We start from the raw sequence: 16,027 nt of genomic DNA on the forward strand, positions 1-16,027 counted from the left end.
AATTTAAGGAGAAGAAGGCGAAATATATTTGAAAATAATTGTTCTGACATGATGGTGATGGAGATAAATTTTATCATTTCGATTTTTAACGAATTAATAGGCTAAAATATCAACGGTTCTGTTCATTTCGTTTGGTAGATTATTTTGTCATTAACATCCACAAAACATATTCAAACTCTTTTTTTGTTATATAGCAAATTCTTCTTTTTTATATTTGTTTTTGGGGTCAGGATTCAGGAAGATATATAAGGATTAAAAAAGAAAAACCTGATATGTAAACGTCACCGTTTTTTATTTAAGAAGCAAATTTGAAAGACACTAACACAAAAGCCCTTACAAAGAACCCAAGCTGATACATCCAACACAAACATTAATTAATGAAAGTATAAGTAGCTATTTAAACCATCTCATTTGGGGCAGGTAGGTTCGAATGCGAATGGACCAACGTTGTAAACACCGTACTTGAACTTTTTGATGATGACTGAGGAAAATCCTGGTTTCAAGACCGGCTTTAGAACGGAGCCCTTGTATCCACCATTGAACGTTGACACTTTGCTGCATTTGGCGTCCGGCGACTTCACGAGGAAAGCTCGGCAATTTTTGATATCGTAGTTGGTCACCGTCTTAGGGGCCAAGAGCATGAAGTATCCCTTCGTGTCCGTCTTTGTCTCCGATACTGGGTTCTTGTTGTTCTTGCACACAAGTCTCACCACCGCATCTGTATCCCCAGATAACACAAAAAAAAATGTGAGAAGTAGTACTTGGATAGATTTGTTATATACTATAATAGAAGTTATTTTTTTTTAAACGAAAGAGCTCGTACGTGTTAACCACAACCCTATTAATACATATAAACAGGATATCATGAAGTATGCATGGGAAGTGAAGTGTGAACTTTTCACATACCACACGTGTGAATATTAAGGATAATTTTCATATCATAAGTGTATATATAGTTAGTACCTTTAACGGGTTTGATGTTGTTGACGCCCGCATACTTGCAGGCTTTGCAGTAGACCACACCTCGAACGGCCACTAGGGTCTTGTTGTACTTAGGAGGGTAAACTGGTGGGAGAACTGGAGGTTTGATCGGTGGGAGAGTTGGTAATTTAATCGGAGCTTTGGCTGGTGGGAGAGTTGGTAGTTTGATCGGAGCTTTGGCTGGTGGGTAGACTGGTAGTTTGATGGGAGCTTTGGCCGGTGGGAGTGTTGGTAGTTTGATGGGAGCTTTGGCCGGTGGGAGTTTTGGTAATGTGACCGGAGGTATGGGAAGGTGATGGGGATGGCTATTGAAGGGATCTGATGAACCAGGTTGATTCACTCCTAAGGTGAAAACAGAGGAAGTGAAGCATAAAAGTGCTAAGAGAGTTAGAGAAACACACTTACCAATGATTCCCATCTTTATTCTTTTGTTTTTGCTTCTGTTTATGTGTGTGAGTTTGGGTTGATGTAACTTGGGTGTATTTATAGGAGATTCCGGGCTACAATTTTGTATCATTCATATAGATAACAGAGGCATACATAGCACATGTACACAACTGGCGAGAAGTTTCCGATGTCTCGTTAAAGATTTAGATTTAGATCTCTTAATTAACAGGTTTTAATAATTTAAGCAAGAAACTCGATATTAATTTGTAATACAGTCACTTCCCGGTTTTTATCTTCTAAGAGTAAATAAAAATTTTGTCAACTTAGCTGAAGTAGTATTAGTGCATGAGTTTTCGTTCATGTTCCATGTTTCGTGGTCCTTAACATGGACTTGGCAACAAGATGCGCCTGGTGCGGCTTCAACACATTACACATTTAAAGTTCAATTAATTTATACACTTCTAATTCTATTTATTTGGTTTTCCAATCTGATGAAATTAGCAAAATGATGCCTAAAAAATTATTCTTGGATCAGGATAAGATAATATATATAATTAGTCAATTAGATTTTAATGAAACTGGCAAAACGATGCCCGTGTTATTAATTATTCTTAAATCAGAAAATTATTTATTAAATTTTTTTGTATGTTAATATTGCAAAATCTTTTGCTCTAGTGTTTCACAAAAGATTTATATATACTTTCACGTACGCATGCATGAGATTCAATTCCTAAACTATACAATGCCTTGCAGGTTATAAGTGCAATTTTTTGGAGGTTCTCAATCTATGTGAGATTAAATACTTATAAATTTCCAAACTTGGCAAATGTATGGTAGCGTCATATGTATAATAATTAATATTTAGAGTGTTGATTTTATACATGGTCGGCCAAATAGATTTAGCTGCCCAAAACATTCTTAAGCCCACACAATTAATAAAGTCACAAAAAAACAGTTTTGGGACAAGGACAAAAACCTAGGAGCTAACCACTGTACTACATAATATTTTGTGAAAGTGATGCCCTTTACTGCTATATATAAATTTTGGCGCCTAAAGCAAGGGCTTTACCAGCTTTAGCTCAGGGCCGGCCGGACTGTTTCTAATAGGATTTGGATTTGAGTTTTCATATAAATAGAGCTACCAAGGTTGTGGTAAGCTTATGAGTTTTGAGAGAGAAGTTTGAGAGATTGTGTTTAAGAGATTGAGAGAGATCCAAAGTTTTGAGTTAGTTTCTTTTGCTATCAATAAAGAGAGTTCCGATAATCAAAGCTCAATCAATGGAAGAGAGCTGTGCGATTGGAGGATTGGAATTGACGCCGAGGAAGAAGAAGGTGTGTGGGATATGGTCGTTGCCAGATTCGGTGGCTTTGATCTGCCTGGCTCAATTGTCGAGATTGGATCTCGCTGCCTTTGCTATCGCTTCCAAGGAACAGCGGTCTCTCGTAGGGTCCCTTGAGCTCTGGGACTTGAGATATGAGATGGGTTGCTCCGAGCTAAGTCTCTACGTATTATTGCACATATTTCCAGAACCAAACCCACGTTGGTTCATATTCCACCCTGTGCAACGTCGGCTGAAACCGATCCATTCGAACCTGAATCCGAATCCGGTTCCGGAAGCAGAATCAGCTTTCGTGTTTGCGGATTGGGGAATCTTTGATATCGGTGGAGTCATAAAGGGCGAGCGCACTTGCCATGTCTCTTTTTTCGATTGTTTCGGGCACATATGGCCCCGTCTCCCGTCCATGAAGATAGCTCGAAGCAGAGCATCGGCGAGCCTAATAGACGACAAGATATATGTGTTTGGAGGCTGCACTGATTATGGTGATTCCTCAAACTGGGCAGAGGTATTCGATCTCAGGACCCTAACTTGGGATTTCTTGTATGTGTCTACCCCTCCCCAACATATCCGACAAAGTGTGTTGATGAGAGACAAGGAGGAGGTTTACGTGGTGGATGAGGATGGTCAAACCATGTCCTTTTCACCAAGTAAATCTCTATTTGTGGCCAACGGAAATGCTGAGAAAACCCAAGAAGAACACCTAACTGATTGGTGTTTATTTGGGAAACACTTATTCTGCGCTGGTAAAGGCCGGAGGATACTGTGGTGTTTCCCATATGAGTTGGATTGGAAGGAAGTCAAGGGTTTGGAAAATCTTCAATCTCTCTGTGGTAATAATGAAATCATCAACCTCTGCCCCATGACTCATAAGACGATTGCCATCTTCTGGATAGTGCGGCCTCATGATGATGATCCTTTCATTTTGGAGCTTTGGTCTGCCGAGATTTCTTTCTCGAACAGCAAGCGACGCGGGACTAAGGCGGGGAAGATTCACTGGTCCGGTGCTGTTCTCTCAGGCTCATATGTTGGCTTTAACTTCTTATATGCTCATCCTGTCATTGCCTGAATATTCTCACTCCTTGTTTCAACTATTTTATATAACTTGTTTTATAGCTACTTTTTATACTATTAAATTTGCAATTCAGTCAGAAAGCTTTAATATTCTAAGTGTTGGTTTCTTTTTTTTTGGTTTTCTGAGTAGTTTAGAATCTTTAGATTGTGCTGATTTTCATTCTTTACACTGTTACTTATTGTTTGAACGGGTGATCTTTGTTTTTGGCAAGTTTTATTACCTGCTACCTTTTGAAACTTGTAAATTAAACACATGCAAAACGTACCACAAGTATGAATTGAAACTTGTAAATTAAACACAAAACCTTTACAGAATATCAAGAGGACATCAAGCATCGATCTGCATATATAGTTAACTATTTTATATCACATATATAAGTTGTTTTATAGCTACTTTTGTGTGATTTGCATAAAGTATATAGATCAAGGGGTGAAACCATTTAGTTTTATATTATAAAACTTACAGTATATCGCTGCGGAAAACCACTCGTTCACTATCTTCACCCATGTGCTTGACCACCCAATATCAATGCTCCATCTGTGCATGTTACATAAATAAATACAATTTCATTGTCATGATCTGAATTTTTTTTGTTTCAGATGGGAATTTTCTTACTCTCGTGCTGAATGTGAAAGGTTCCAGCTGATAAACACAACATAGCAAAGTACATCGCTCCTAAGGAGAAAACAAGGTGGAAGAATCCATAGCTGTATGGTATATCGTCTTCTTCTTTAGCTTCATCTTTACGGAACTCGAACTGTAATAAAGATCTAATGTCTGTGACAGAAAAAAATATTGATTTTTAAGCTGAGACTGAATGTGAATTTACCTTGAAGGATTCTGAATCGATCCCAGTTGAGAATGTTGCCATCACTATGGCGCCTATAGCTATAAGGAAACTCTGAACAAAGACGAAGACAAAAAAAGAAGTGGGGTTGAGTTAAGTAAGCAAGAACTCAAGGAGAGGCTTTGAGCTCTTACCAAGTTACCAGTATTTTAATCCAATCGGTAGACCGTTTTGAGTATGCGCATTGCATTTTGTATGTGAAGGTTCGCTGATAAGAAACTTGTACTTTAATAATGCTTTGAAGAACTAACCAAACAAAAGCCAGATTTTGGTTTTTTCCTATACCTTCTGATCGCAGACCAACAGAGAAAGACAATGTAGGAAGCCATAATCCCGGAAGACAAAAGTCCTCTATACTTCACCTTTCATGCAAAGCATCAGAATTCGAAGCAGAGATCAATCATTGTGTTATCATCAAGCAAATTCCAGGAAATTTACCTTTGAATGCAAGGACATAACCATCATAACGATTAGAAGAACAACAGTCCATGAGATGAAGAACATATTGAGGACACAAGCAGTGGAAGCTGCATAAAAGTAGTACATCACTGCGATCCCACAAACAGAACCGATGTAGAAAACTGTTGACATAACCAAACCAAAGGAGCAGCTGCAGAAAACACAGTAGTAAGTAGTAACCAACAGTTGATATATCCACATAGACACAACATTTTTGTAATGATTGATACTTGCTTACCTTTGCTTACTTTGGTCATGAGGCATCCAATAGTTATTCCACCAAGTGATGAATTCGATAACGCTGACAAGTTGAAGACCAAGAAATATCCTGCAACCATAGAAAATTAAAAATGGTATGAGACTCATGTGTTTCTCCATCATTTATAAGAGAGTAAACTGAAATATGATTTACGCTGCACCAACACGCACGATTTCTCCTGTAAGGAAAACAACATTGTCATGATCCAAACCAATCAGATCAAATGGAGAAGATGATAGAGGCATAGAGCTATAGTGAGACAGAAACATACCGTAAATTTGGATGTAAAGCTGAGGTATGAAGAAAGAAGCTACCATGGCTAAAACCAGCAGAAAAAACTTGAAGCTCCAATAATCCGAGTGCCAACTGTTTTGAGCTTCGTGGAGTTTCATTGTGTTCCATGTTGAGAGGAACATAATAAGGAAAAATATCTTCATTGTTAAGGATAAATGAACTTACATGACATACCAATTATTTTAAAATGTGATTCTATCAGCCTGAAAATTCATTTTTAGGATACGAAACATCCAAGACTCACACGGAGTACTCCAAGCGTATGGAAACAATAACTTCCTTCTGGTCCGCAACTACTGACATCTGCATTGATGATTTCAATCTAAAAGTATTCTTTGAATTCAACATTAGAGAGATGTCAAAAGATTAATGACCTTACATGGAAGCAAGGCCAGAGCCTTTTGTGCATAGTCACGAATGAACCAAGCGCATAGGTTTATAATCAAGAAGATGGTTCCATAGACATATCGAGCTCTCAAGGACTTGTTTTTCTCTTGGTAGTAATAGAGACTCCTCTGTTCTACTTCCCTTATGAGTTCATCAAGATGAGCAGCCTCTAAATCACCAGGACTGATCTGCAATGATCTCACCGGTGGAGCAGTTTCTGCTGGTCCATTCATTGCCAAAAACCAAAAAGAAAGTGAAATTGAATGAATATATGTACTTTTTTAATTTAGAGAACAAGTGATTCCTATGAATGCTGTTTAAATCACACAATTAATAATAGATAAGGCAGCTGAAAGCATGAAACTTTCATGAAATTTGTTCTCTCATTTAGACAATTTTCTCATTTTTATCTTTTTTTGAAAGTGTGGCCAAGAACAAATTAAAAAAAGAGACATTTTTATTCAGAAATATATGGCAATGATGTCTCGATCACACAACACAATTCCGACTAGCGATTAGCAAAGTCTCTAGAATCAAAAGGCAAGAACAAGAACATAAAATTTTACATGTCAAAAAGAGAAACTCGAAAGCAGAGAATCAGACCCATTATCAGTAATTAAGAAAAAGAAAACTTAAATTTCCAGTTAAAAAAAGCTGACCTTTTTTGTGGTTCTGGCTAAAATTTCGTTTATGTTAGACACAGAAGCTGGAGAATGAGAAGATGCGAAGGAAGAAGAAGAAGAAGCTTGAGAGTTGAAGCGTGAGTCGAGTGTTCTCACACGAGAATCACGAAGAGAGTAAAGACGAAGCAGCGGTTCGAAAACTCGATTTAAAATAAAACACATGCTTTGGTGTATGATTCTATGCAACGGTTTCATTTTAATGACTTGTGCACTTCTGTTTCTAGCCGTACGATTTGAAATGACCGCTATTTTTCTTTTGCTTTGACCTATTTGTCTCCAAAAGAAGAAATTTTGAATGAATATTTAATACAGAGACAAATGTTGGATTTCCGCTTGAGTGTTCATTTTTATGTTTAATGATTTTAATCACATCACATGAAACTTGTTAATTGCGAACTTTGAACATTTTTTTTTTGGCAAAAGGTTAATGAGAACTTTGAACATTCTAAATAGGGTTCCCTTGTAAATATATTTAAAACTAAAATAAGTAGAAAACATTCTCCGGGCTCGAGGAAACGTTACAATGGGCAGCCACGTGCCCACGTCGGGTTACTTGTGAAATAAATAAATAAGAGCGTGGAACTTTCTTAAGAGTTAATCCATGATTACTTGTAGTTTAACTAGAAGTGTTGGAAGTGTGTAATCAACCGAGACATCAAATTTTCTTGCCTAAACAGATATATAGTTTTCTCGTTAAGCTAATTCATCATCAAGCTCCAAGTATCTTTCCTAGTTTCTTTTACTTTACTACGTTATTTTCCCAAAGGAATTTGAACTAGATGTCTAAGAATATTCTCAAATTATGTTTGTTTTTTTGTCATCTAGTTCGGTGGATGTATACCATGGGACATGGAGCGTTTGACCAATTGGCCAAATTGAATCAATTCGCTTCATCCTGTATATCCAAGCTGTAATCAATCTAATACTATATATAAATTAATCACAATTAAAAAAAAAAAAAATTAATCACAATTACAGTATCCTTGATTATGGTTCACTGCTTTAAATAGGACAAATTATGGTATGGTACGGACAAAGACGTGAAAACAAAAAGAGTTTGGTTCATAATCATGACTTTTTTTTTGGGGAGAGGAATGTTTGAGGACCCACCAAGGGCTATAATCATAATCCTCTTTTTCAGTAGATTTGCTTTCTATATCGTTTCTTTCCTTCTATGACTAATCCCTTGTGTACTTTGAAAAGACCTTTTCAATTTTTTATTTGATAATGGAGTCTGAAAAATGTTAATTGAACCACATACAAACATGTAAATATCGTGTTCATAAGATATAAGGGTTTGGTGATACTTGGCAAGAACTATAGATCTCCATGCGCAACCTTTTTGAAGATTCACTGAACTCTCTAATCTGAAGAATTTTGGAAGAAGTTAACTAAAAAGACTTGCATGAACCAAATAAAATTATTATTTTTATAAATCGATTGTGAATTGGATTTCACGGAAAATCTGAAGGTCTCTCTCTTTTCCAATCATGATTAAAGAATCCATTAGTGCCTTGTGGATGAAGTAACCGTAATCCCAAAGAAACCTAGTTAGGGTTTCTGGTTCTTCTCAGAAACCCATTCAACCCATTCCTCCCATACCTCCCATGCCACCCATGCCACCGTCCATACCTGGAGACGCTTCCTTCTCTTTCGTTGGAATCTCAGTCACAACTGCTTCCGTTGTTGTCAACAAAGACGACACACTAACCAATAGAATAAACCAGGAAAAAATATTAGCAAAAACATTGCAATAAACTACAAAATTTGACATAAATTTTTCAAAACTTTGTGTACCTTGCAGCATCAACCAATGCAGTTCTGATCACTTTCAAAGGGTCAATAATACCAGACTTTACCATATCGACGTATTCACCTGAAAGTAAACGTAAAAAAGAAGCTAGTTCAATATATAGTGAAAGGAGCAGTTAGAACGCAAATTTCTCTAATGCATATAAGAGTGTAACCTTTAGCGGCATCATAACCAAGGTCAGGATTATCTTGCTCCAAAAGCTTGCCTACGATAACTGCACCCTCTACTCCAGCATTGGAAGCAATCGTGTAAACATGTGTCTGCATCAACGAAAGATTTTGTGTGTAAGATTCTAGAAGCTGTTTATGTTAGAGAGGATGAACAATGTGACGAGAAAAACCTTGAGGGCGTTTTGAATTATTTGAACACCGATTTTCTGATCAAAGTTAGCTGTGGAAAGCTTCTCAAGTTCTTTTGAAGCATACAAAAGAGCAACACCACCACCTGTAATACACAAAACCAATGTAATTCTCATAATTCCTTTCAAAAACTCAACCAAAGTTTGTTTTAGAGATTTGAATACCTGGAACAATACCCTCTTCTACGACTGCTTTAGTGGGCATTTAGAGCGTCAGTTACTCTATCTTTCTTTTCGCTAACTTCTGTCTCACTCGCTCCTCCAATCTAAAAACCCATGTGAGTAATCCCGACATTAATAGTAAACTATTAATGCATTAATAGCTTCATATTCTCATGTTAACAAGGTGTACAATACCTTTAGTACATCAACACCACCCGAAAGCTTAGCCAATCTTTCTTTCAACTTCTCCTTGTCATAATCAGACGTGCTCGCTTCCATCATGGATCGTATCTGTGTGATTTATTAAAATTTAAATTAACATTCTTACCAGTTGGAAAATAGGTAAAGGTATAGCACTGAATTCTCTTAACATTCTTTACTGCTATATATAAATTTTGGCGCCTAAAGCAAGAGTTTTACCAGCTTTAGCTTAGGGTCGGCCCTGATTTTATAAAACTTGATAAAACGTTAAATGGTTTGGCGCCGGCGATATGTGTTTAGTTAAAAGTGTGTTTTGGCCTAAATCTATTTCAAATTCACAACTAATCCCATATTTTGCAGATTTGGGTTGAGTTGAAAAGTTTTCATACGCATTTTAATTTTTAAGCCATGAGGTCATGTTCTGACAAAAAAAAAAAAAAAAAAGAAAGAGGCCCATGATATATCAAGTCTCATATTTTTTAAGTGGGTAGTTAAGTGTTAAAAATCGATGTAAATACATAGAAGTAACAGTGATTTTTGCTACCCATAATTTGAAGAATTAGATGCATAAACCTAGGCCTGGGCATTCGGTTAACCATTCGGTTTCGGTTCGGTTACGTTTGGTTTCGGTTAGTTTGGATATGGTAATATAATAACCATTCGGATATTTTAAGAATTTCGGTTCGGTTCGGTTCGGTTACCTTTCGGTTCGGTTCGGTTTGGATATTTAAATAGATAACCGTAACTAACCAAACTTTTATCACGTTCGGTTTGGTTCGGGTTTTTACCCAAATTAACCAAAATTTACCGTAACTAACCGAAACTAACCAAAATTTACCGTAACTAACCGAAACTAACCAAAATTAACCACAAAAAAATACAAAAAGAAAATACAAAAAAAGAAAGTATTAGAAAAAAATATTAAAATTTGATTCGATTTTGTAAAAGAGTATTTAACTTTGACAAATATAACAAACAATATTTGAATATTTTGATTATTTAAAGTATTTGATTATTTTGATTCTAAAAATAATTAATATTTTGAGTTTATAATTATAGTTTTGGATATTATTTTTGGGTATCTTATAGGTTTTTGGATATTTCGGTTAACCGTTTGGTTATCGGTTCGGTTCGGTTCGGTTTCGGTTAGTTTGGATAGGGGATTTTACAAACCATTCGGTTATTTTAAAAACTTCGGTTCGGATATGGTTCGGTTTTTTTCGGTTCGGTTCGGTCGGTTATTTGGTTAGCGGTTTTTTTGCCCAGGCCTACATAAACCAATATTTTTTATTTTAATAAAAGTAATTAACTAATTATCTTAGCCATAAATTTAAAGAAAAAAACAAAAATGAAAATGGTGAGAGAGTGAGAGTACGGTGATCACTGATCGCTACGACGGGATCCACAATACGTAATGTGGGCTATATATATAATATAACTGTGAAGAGTGAAGGCAATCTAACAAACGAAACAGAATTTCAAAATTCAAATTCGAATTTCACGATAGAGAGAGAGCAGATAATCGCCAGAGCTATTGATTTCGCTTCATCGTCTCTCACACTCTCTCAGTTTCGTCTACAATGTCGTCTACCAGAAGAGGCACTAAGAGAACTCGGCCAGAGCCGCCGCAATCGCTCAAGAAGCCAACACCGAAAGCGAAACTCCAGGACGATTTGGATGTCGATGTTTCTAGGTCCTTTTTTGCTTCGTCTTCTTCTTCGTTTCTGGTTTTTGCTGAATTGTGACTCGCGATTGTGTTTCCGTGTTGATCGTGCAGCGATTTCAAAGGAATCATGTCGGCGTTGCAGCAATTCAGAGAGAAGGCGCACGAAGATGGCCGGAAGAAGAAGGAAGAGAGCATTTCCAGGTAATATACCTCTCCCTTACATGATTTTCTCCGGTTAGGTTATGTAACTTCGATTTCATCATTCACTATGCAATTATCGAGACATTCATGTCGATTGATCATGTGCATTTGTTGATAGAGCGTTTCTTCTAATAGTTATCTTTGGTACATGTATTATTCTGGATCTTGTATCGCAAATCAATTTAGCAAGTAGATATAGCTAGATGAAGCTAAGGTGTTCGATCATTTGTTCTAACATTTTGATACTGGTTGATCGGTTGTGAAATTGATTGTTGTATGCTCATGTATCGCTTAAACTAGAAGCAAATGTTTGATTGATAGATATCAAGCTCGTTTGTACGTGGATTAGTCTGGATCTTGTATCGCAAACCAAATTCATCAACTAGTTTTAGGCAGATAAAGTGTTCGATCATATGCTCTAGCCTTTTTGATATTGGTTGATATGTTGTGCAAGTGGTTGTGGTATGATCTTCAATTGCTTAATCGATAAAGCAAATGTTTGATTGATCGATATGAAGCTCGTTTAATTTCATAGATACAGAACTTTTAGATGATCAGTGGTTTGTTCCTCAGCTCTGAAGCACTCAGTTATCTAATGTGCAACTGGTTTTGAAATTGCTCTTTGTATCCTTTAGACTAGAAAGTAAATGTTTGATTGATGGATATGAACTCGTTTGATTACATAGATACAGAACGTTTAGATGTTCAGACTTTTGATACTCAACTCTGAAGCAATCGGTTGATTTGTATCGTTAATTTGGTATCTACTAGCATGGTTTTGTCATTTATTGTTCCAGAAAGATAGAATCATATAAGGATTGTGAGAATATTCCTCCATTTTATCTGCAGAATCAGTTTTCTCCACAAGATAATGAAATAAACAACATGGTTCTAATGCTTTTTATGTGTCGTTTGTTTGATAGTTGAATCTTGCTTTAATCCTTGTGTATCTTTCTGGCAGTGTCTCCACTGAGGTGAAGTCAAAGATTGACGAGCTGAAGTCAAAACTTGAGAAAGAAAGGTATGCTATGTTGCTGAGGATGGATGTCTGATCTTCCATTCCATGCTTTGTATGTTGGTTTGCAAGATAAGATATAAATGAAAATGTGCTAATGAATTTTGTCCTTGACTAACAACCTGCAGACAAAACTTTGCCAAAGCACTTTCAAAGAGTTCAAAGGAGGTCTGAACAAAAATCCCAAGATGATGATGAACTTAATTGAGTCTTTAGAAATGTACAATGAGCTGACCTGATCCATGCTTGCAGTGTGAGAATATCTTGAAGGATGAAGCTGCCAAGTTTGAGGAGATTCAGAAGAAATTCGTGAAAGACAAAGCTGATCATCTACAGGGTTTGAAAGGTATTCTTTCTACTGCTTTCTGGTTTTGTCATCTCCTACTCTTATGTTCAGTAGTGTTGTGTGTCAAAAGTGTAGATTTCTTTCATTAGCTAAGTGGGATATTACCAAAAGTGATGAACATGTGTTTCTGCTTGACAGACACTATTTCAAAGTTTGAGGAGGACAAGGAGAGGCTCTACATGCGATATGAGCAGATAAGTAAGCAAACCAACCCCTTATAATGAGACCACAGTTATGAGATGGCAACACTTACTCACTTCCACCTGTAAATAACATATAGGGAAGAAGGAGAAGACAATGATAACAGAACAGGAGAAGTTCTGCACTGAAAAGCTTGCTCAATTGGAAGAGTCACTGAAGAAAAAGAAACGGGTAAATACAAGCCTTACATTTACATTACTCTTTCTCTTTGATCTTGTTATACGACTGAACCGCGAATTCTCCTGGTGTAGGGTGACAAAACTTTCAGCATACTGAGGAAAACTCTCGGCTCTTTTCTGGAGAACGAAGCTTCTGATGAAGAATTCCCACCTGATGAGTGAAAGATCAACGTCTCTTCACTTTGACGTTAGAAAGGTAAAAAAAAAAACCTTTTACTTTGAGTAGCCACCCAGACGTTTCTCTAAGTTTACTTTCCCAGCAGAAAACACTCTTATCTCAAGTAGTGTTTCAAGGCTTTGAATATTATGAATATGAACCTTATTTTCTTCTATGTTTGGTTTGTAATGAGGCTTTACCACAAGTTAGCTAACATCTATATCTGCCCTTTACAATGTTTTTGTTATGACTGGCTTATAAAAAGCTTCAGTTATTGATATGGATATATAATTGTAGTTAAAGCTTATCAAACATCTTATCATATCGCTTATCACTAGCCACTTTCGACATTAGCTATGGTTATGGCTAACATATAGGCGGATCTTTAACCCAAAGTCATTGAGCTTCTAAGCCACAGAAATTGCATATTCAGTATTCACCATTATTTCTTACACCCTTCAGTGTTTCCATTTGATTGTTTTGGTTGCTCTGAAACTTAAAAATGACATAAAAGGGTACTATTTTCCCTCAGTGCAAGTTCTATCTCCACAAGGAATGCGCCGAATCACCCTTAGAGATCAACCACCCTTTTCATCCCAAACACTATTCCAAACGATGAACATAGGTTTTAACTTAGTCTATTGTACTGTATGTCAGCGGCTCTACGGTGGTTTTCAAGTACGCTGTATGTATGTTGCAATGTCAAGATAGATGTACAATGTCATCCAATTCAGGAGCCGTTTGCAGTGCTTGTAATGAGATCGCATCGTCTATGGTGATGGTGACTTCGCTGCACCACTTTGCCTAAATAGATAACACACATATCCACAGCCCAATGATTTTGCATCTTGCCCACTTTATTTTAAATGTTTTTGCCGCAGACATCATGCATCATATATATCTCAAAGATCAGACAAATGTGAATCTAGAAGGAAATGTGAATCTTACAAGAACATGAACCGTAATTTAGATGAACGTCTGGGCAGAGCAAGAAGGTGATTGATGAGTCGCAGTTTCTTGTTATCACCAGCATCAATTTCGACTTTCATCACTTGAAGAAACTGCATTTCCCGCAGAAAGCACGTCACTTCTCTGACCTCTTTATCACGTCCACTAAACCCATGTATCTCCAACACCTTCACTTCATTTCGATCAATGCAGAGTCCCTGACTACTTACACAGTGCAAGCCCTGAAGCAGGCACATACATACAGAGTTAGGATTGTACGTAATACTTGACGTGCAAGCATCTGAATTAGTTATCTGCTTATATATTAAGTTTAGATTTAGACACCTTGAGCACCAAAGTTTCTAGCTTTGGAGATTTGTTGAGCAGACGCCCAAGCACATCCCAACCTTCTTCTGTATTACTCTCAAAATGAAGCTTAACAAGGTTTGAGAAGAAAGGTAATCCTCCACAACTTGAATACATATCCTGAAACCAAGACAATAATTAACAAACTATTGGTCATCATTACTAAGATTAGGAAGAAGAGAGTTTAGAAGACAAAGATACAGACCTTAACAGAAGCAGAAGAGAAGACAGGGAAAGGGTCTTAACATTGCGCATCCAATTCATGATCGTAGATAGATCCACTAAAACTTCATCCGTCTGTCGCAAATTAACATCGTGATGTAAATTGGAATCCAAGAAAACATCTAGTTTGGCTTCGACGAGGGAATCCAAGAAATTGGCAGTTGAAGTGGAAGTAGGAGCGAAACCAGAGTAGTCGAGGTAAACAAGACTCGGTGTGTCGAATCGCATGTGGCGACAGTTGTCAAGACTGTTATTGTAGTGAGACGTGAGTCTCTTGAGGGTTTTGTGGGATATATAGTATACTTTACTTTCTCTACGTTGTCTTCTAAGTGTTGGATAATTAACTGGAAGACCACGTAAGTGTTGTAAGGATAATTCCTCAAGTATTGGAAACATTTTATAGCACAAGTCTTCGCATGTATACCAAGCTGTATGGAGAAAGAGACTCTTTAGCACTGGAAGAAACACTAGTGGATAAAATGATATTCGTTCTGGACCGAGCTCTATCTCTAATGTTAGCTTAACCAGCGTCTTGATTGTGAAAACACTAGGCCACTTTGATTGCACACGAGTGAAACCAATTGGAATACGCATATCAAGATCCACGACACCTCCTCGTTCCAGGGCATGGCTTAGCCATTGGTCTATTTCGGTATGAAGGCAACTACGAGGACATTTTAGTGAGAGTTTCTTTATTATGGAATTGTAACTGGAAAGGGTTTTATCAACAAAATCCCCGAAGCTCTTCTCGACATCTTTCCTCTCTCTTTTACCCTCCTCGGGATAAACTAAATCTGAGTAGTCTAAATCTAAATGATGTTGAGATGAAAAGAGTTGAAACATCAATGCAAACAGATTCCTCCACCTTTTGGAGACAAGACATGTAGAAGCAGCTCGTTTTGTCGGAAGAAATGATATGATCTTAGCAAGTATCTCATCTGGAAACGAGTTGATTGTATCTCTCGAGCAACATTTCACCTTTTTGGCATCCATGAGATCCATCCAAGCCCTAGTAGTCAAAATATTAAATATCAAAGTGCAAAAACTAGAAAAACGACCATTATAGTTAAGAAAATAGCAATTAGGGTTTGTGAACTTTCCTTATCAGCCCATTTGCAATTAATTCAACATCAAACAATATGGGATTACCTTTATTTCCAGTGATGAAATTAAGCTCGAGAAGCGAAATCGAAGAATCGCAACATTTAGGGTTTCTCCTATATTCTTCCGCAAGTAAACCCTAAAAGTTGTGTTTCGAAGATGACTCGTTGTACCCTTTCGACATATATCGTGGGACTCGAAACGAACTTTGCCAAGTTGTTTGGGTTTATGATAACGACGAATCTTAATTCTCGAATTTGTCAAAGATTATAACTTTATAAGTACTGAATTTGGGCTTGATGGGCTCTTCATTAGACTAACATAAATGTCTCGGACATGTATATGTGTTCTTCTAACTGTTTACAAGCCTCCTTCAGATTCA

At 37.0% G+C, this 16,027-nt stretch overlaps 4 protein-coding genes, 1 long non-coding RNA gene and 1 pseudogene across 6 annotated transcripts; 2 read left to right on the plus strand and 4 right to left on the minus strand.

Moving 5' to 3' along the window:
* Positions 1 to 271: 271 nt before the first annotated feature.
* On the minus strand, positions 272 to 1,597 carry LOC9317369 (non-classical arabinogalactan protein 30). The gene is made up of 2 exons (XM_021029892.1): positions 964 to 1,597; positions 272 to 718 (listed from the first exon to the last, which is right to left on the minus strand). The coding sequence occupies exons 1-2, from the start codon at positions 1,496 to 1,498 to the stop codon at positions 408 to 410; spliced, it is 846 nt and encodes a 281-aa protein (XP_020885551.1). The 5' UTR covers positions 1,499 to 1,597; the 3' UTR covers positions 272 to 407.
* Positions 1,598 to 1,986: 389 nt separating this feature from the next.
* On the plus strand, positions 1,987 to 4,445 carry LOC9317370 (F-box/kelch-repeat protein At4g39560). The gene is made up of 2 exons (XM_002879425.2): positions 1,987 to 3,704; positions 4,380 to 4,445. Coding segments are annotated over exons 1-2 (1,059 nt in total). The 5' UTR covers positions 1,987 to 2,646; the 3' UTR covers positions 4,381 to 4,445.
* LOC9315539 lies at positions 4,049 to 6,966 on the minus strand (annotated as a pseudogene).
* Positions 6,967 to 7,112: 146 nt separating this feature from the next.
* Positions 7,113 to 9,393, minus strand: LOC9317371. Its single transcript, XR_002332871.1, has 3 exons — positions 9,238 to 9,393; positions 9,046 to 9,146; positions 7,113 to 8,966 (listed from the first exon to the last, which is right to left on the minus strand). It is a non-coding gene; the product is annotated as an uncharacterized LOC9317371 (long non-coding RNA).
* A 1,194-nt stretch (positions 9,394 to 10,587) lies between these two features.
* LOC9317372 (centrosome-associated protein 350) lies at positions 10,588 to 13,183 on the plus strand. The gene is made up of 8 exons (XM_002879426.2): positions 10,588 to 10,936; positions 11,021 to 11,110; positions 12,072 to 12,131; positions 12,254 to 12,293; positions 12,378 to 12,471; positions 12,610 to 12,669; positions 12,752 to 12,843; positions 12,924 to 13,183. The coding sequence occupies exons 1-8, from the start codon at positions 10,824 to 10,826 to the stop codon at positions 13,011 to 13,013; spliced, it is 639 nt and encodes a 212-aa protein (XP_002879472.1). The 5' UTR covers positions 10,588 to 10,823; the 3' UTR covers positions 13,014 to 13,183.
* A 220-nt stretch (positions 13,184 to 13,403) lies between these two features.
* On the minus strand, positions 13,404 to 15,972 carry LOC9315540 (putative F-box/LRR-repeat protein At5g25860). Of its 2 annotated transcripts, none has more exons than XM_021028360.1 (4): positions 15,694 to 15,972; positions 14,524 to 15,553; positions 14,302 to 14,442; positions 13,404 to 14,198 (listed from the first exon to the last, which is right to left on the minus strand). In XM_021028360.1, exons 2-4 carry the CDS (start codon positions 15,544 to 15,546, stop codon positions 13,953 to 13,955), a joined length of 1,410 nt encoding a protein of 469 aa, XP_020884019.1. In that variant the 5' UTR covers positions 15,547 to 15,553; positions 15,694 to 15,972; the 3' UTR covers positions 13,404 to 13,952. The 2 variants fall into 2 exon arrangements, with proteins under 2 accessions (XP_020884019.1, XP_020884018.1); XM_021028359.1 differs by having other exon boundaries at positions 14,110 to 14,198; positions 14,528 to 15,553.
* Positions 15,973 to 16,027: the final 55 nt, after the last annotated feature.

This window comes from Arabidopsis lyrata (genome assembly GCF_000004255.2).
Source record: "Arabidopsis lyrata subsp. lyrata unplaced genomic scaffold ARALYscaffold_4, whole genome shotgun sequence".
In the NCBI taxonomy this organism is placed as follows: domain Eukaryota; kingdom Viridiplantae; phylum Streptophyta; class Magnoliopsida; order Brassicales; family Brassicaceae; genus Arabidopsis; species Arabidopsis lyrata.

What these genes read in the sequence shown, in the direction of transcription:
- LOC9317369 (XM_021029892.1), bottom strand. Translation starts at nt 1,498, where the DNA reads ATGATACAAAATTGTAGCCCGGAATCTCCTATAAATACACCCAAGTTA. An exon ending in CAACATCAAACCCGTTAAAG is followed by an intron (nt 719 to 963) that starts GTACTAACTATA and finishes CTGGGGATACAG; the next exon opens with ATGCGGTGGTGAGACTTGTG.
- LOC9317370 (XM_002879425.2), top strand. Translation starts at nt 2,647, where the DNA reads ATGGAAGAGAGCTGTGCGATTGGAGGATTGGAATTGACGCCGAGGAAG.
- LOC9317372 (XM_002879426.2), top strand. Translation starts at nt 10,824, where the DNA reads ATGTCGTCTACCAGAAGAGGCACTAAGAGAACTCGGCCAGAGCCGCCG. An exon ending in TTGGATGTCGATGTTTCTAG is followed by an intron (nt 10,937 to 11,020) that starts GTCCTTTTTTGC and finishes TTGATCGTGCAG; the next exon opens with CGATTTCAAAGGAATCATGT. An exon ending in TTTCAAAGAGTTCAAAGGAG is followed by an intron (nt 12,294 to 12,377) that starts GTCTGAACAAAA and finishes CCATGCTTGCAG; the next exon opens with TGTGAGAATATCTTGAAGGA.
- LOC9315540 (XM_021028360.1), bottom strand. Translation starts at nt 15,546, where the DNA reads ATGGATCTCATGGATGCCAAAAAGGTGAAATGTTGCTCGAGAGATACA. An exon ending in TTCTGCTTCTGTTAAGGTCT is followed by an intron (nt 14,443 to 14,523) that starts GTATCTTTGTCT and finishes TCTTGGTTTCAG; the next exon opens with GATATGTATTCAAGTTGTGG. An exon ending in TAGAAACTTTGGTGCTCAAG is followed by an intron (nt 14,199 to 14,301) that starts GTGTCTAAATCT and finishes TGCCTGCTTCAG; the next exon opens with GGCTTGCACTGTGTAAGTAG.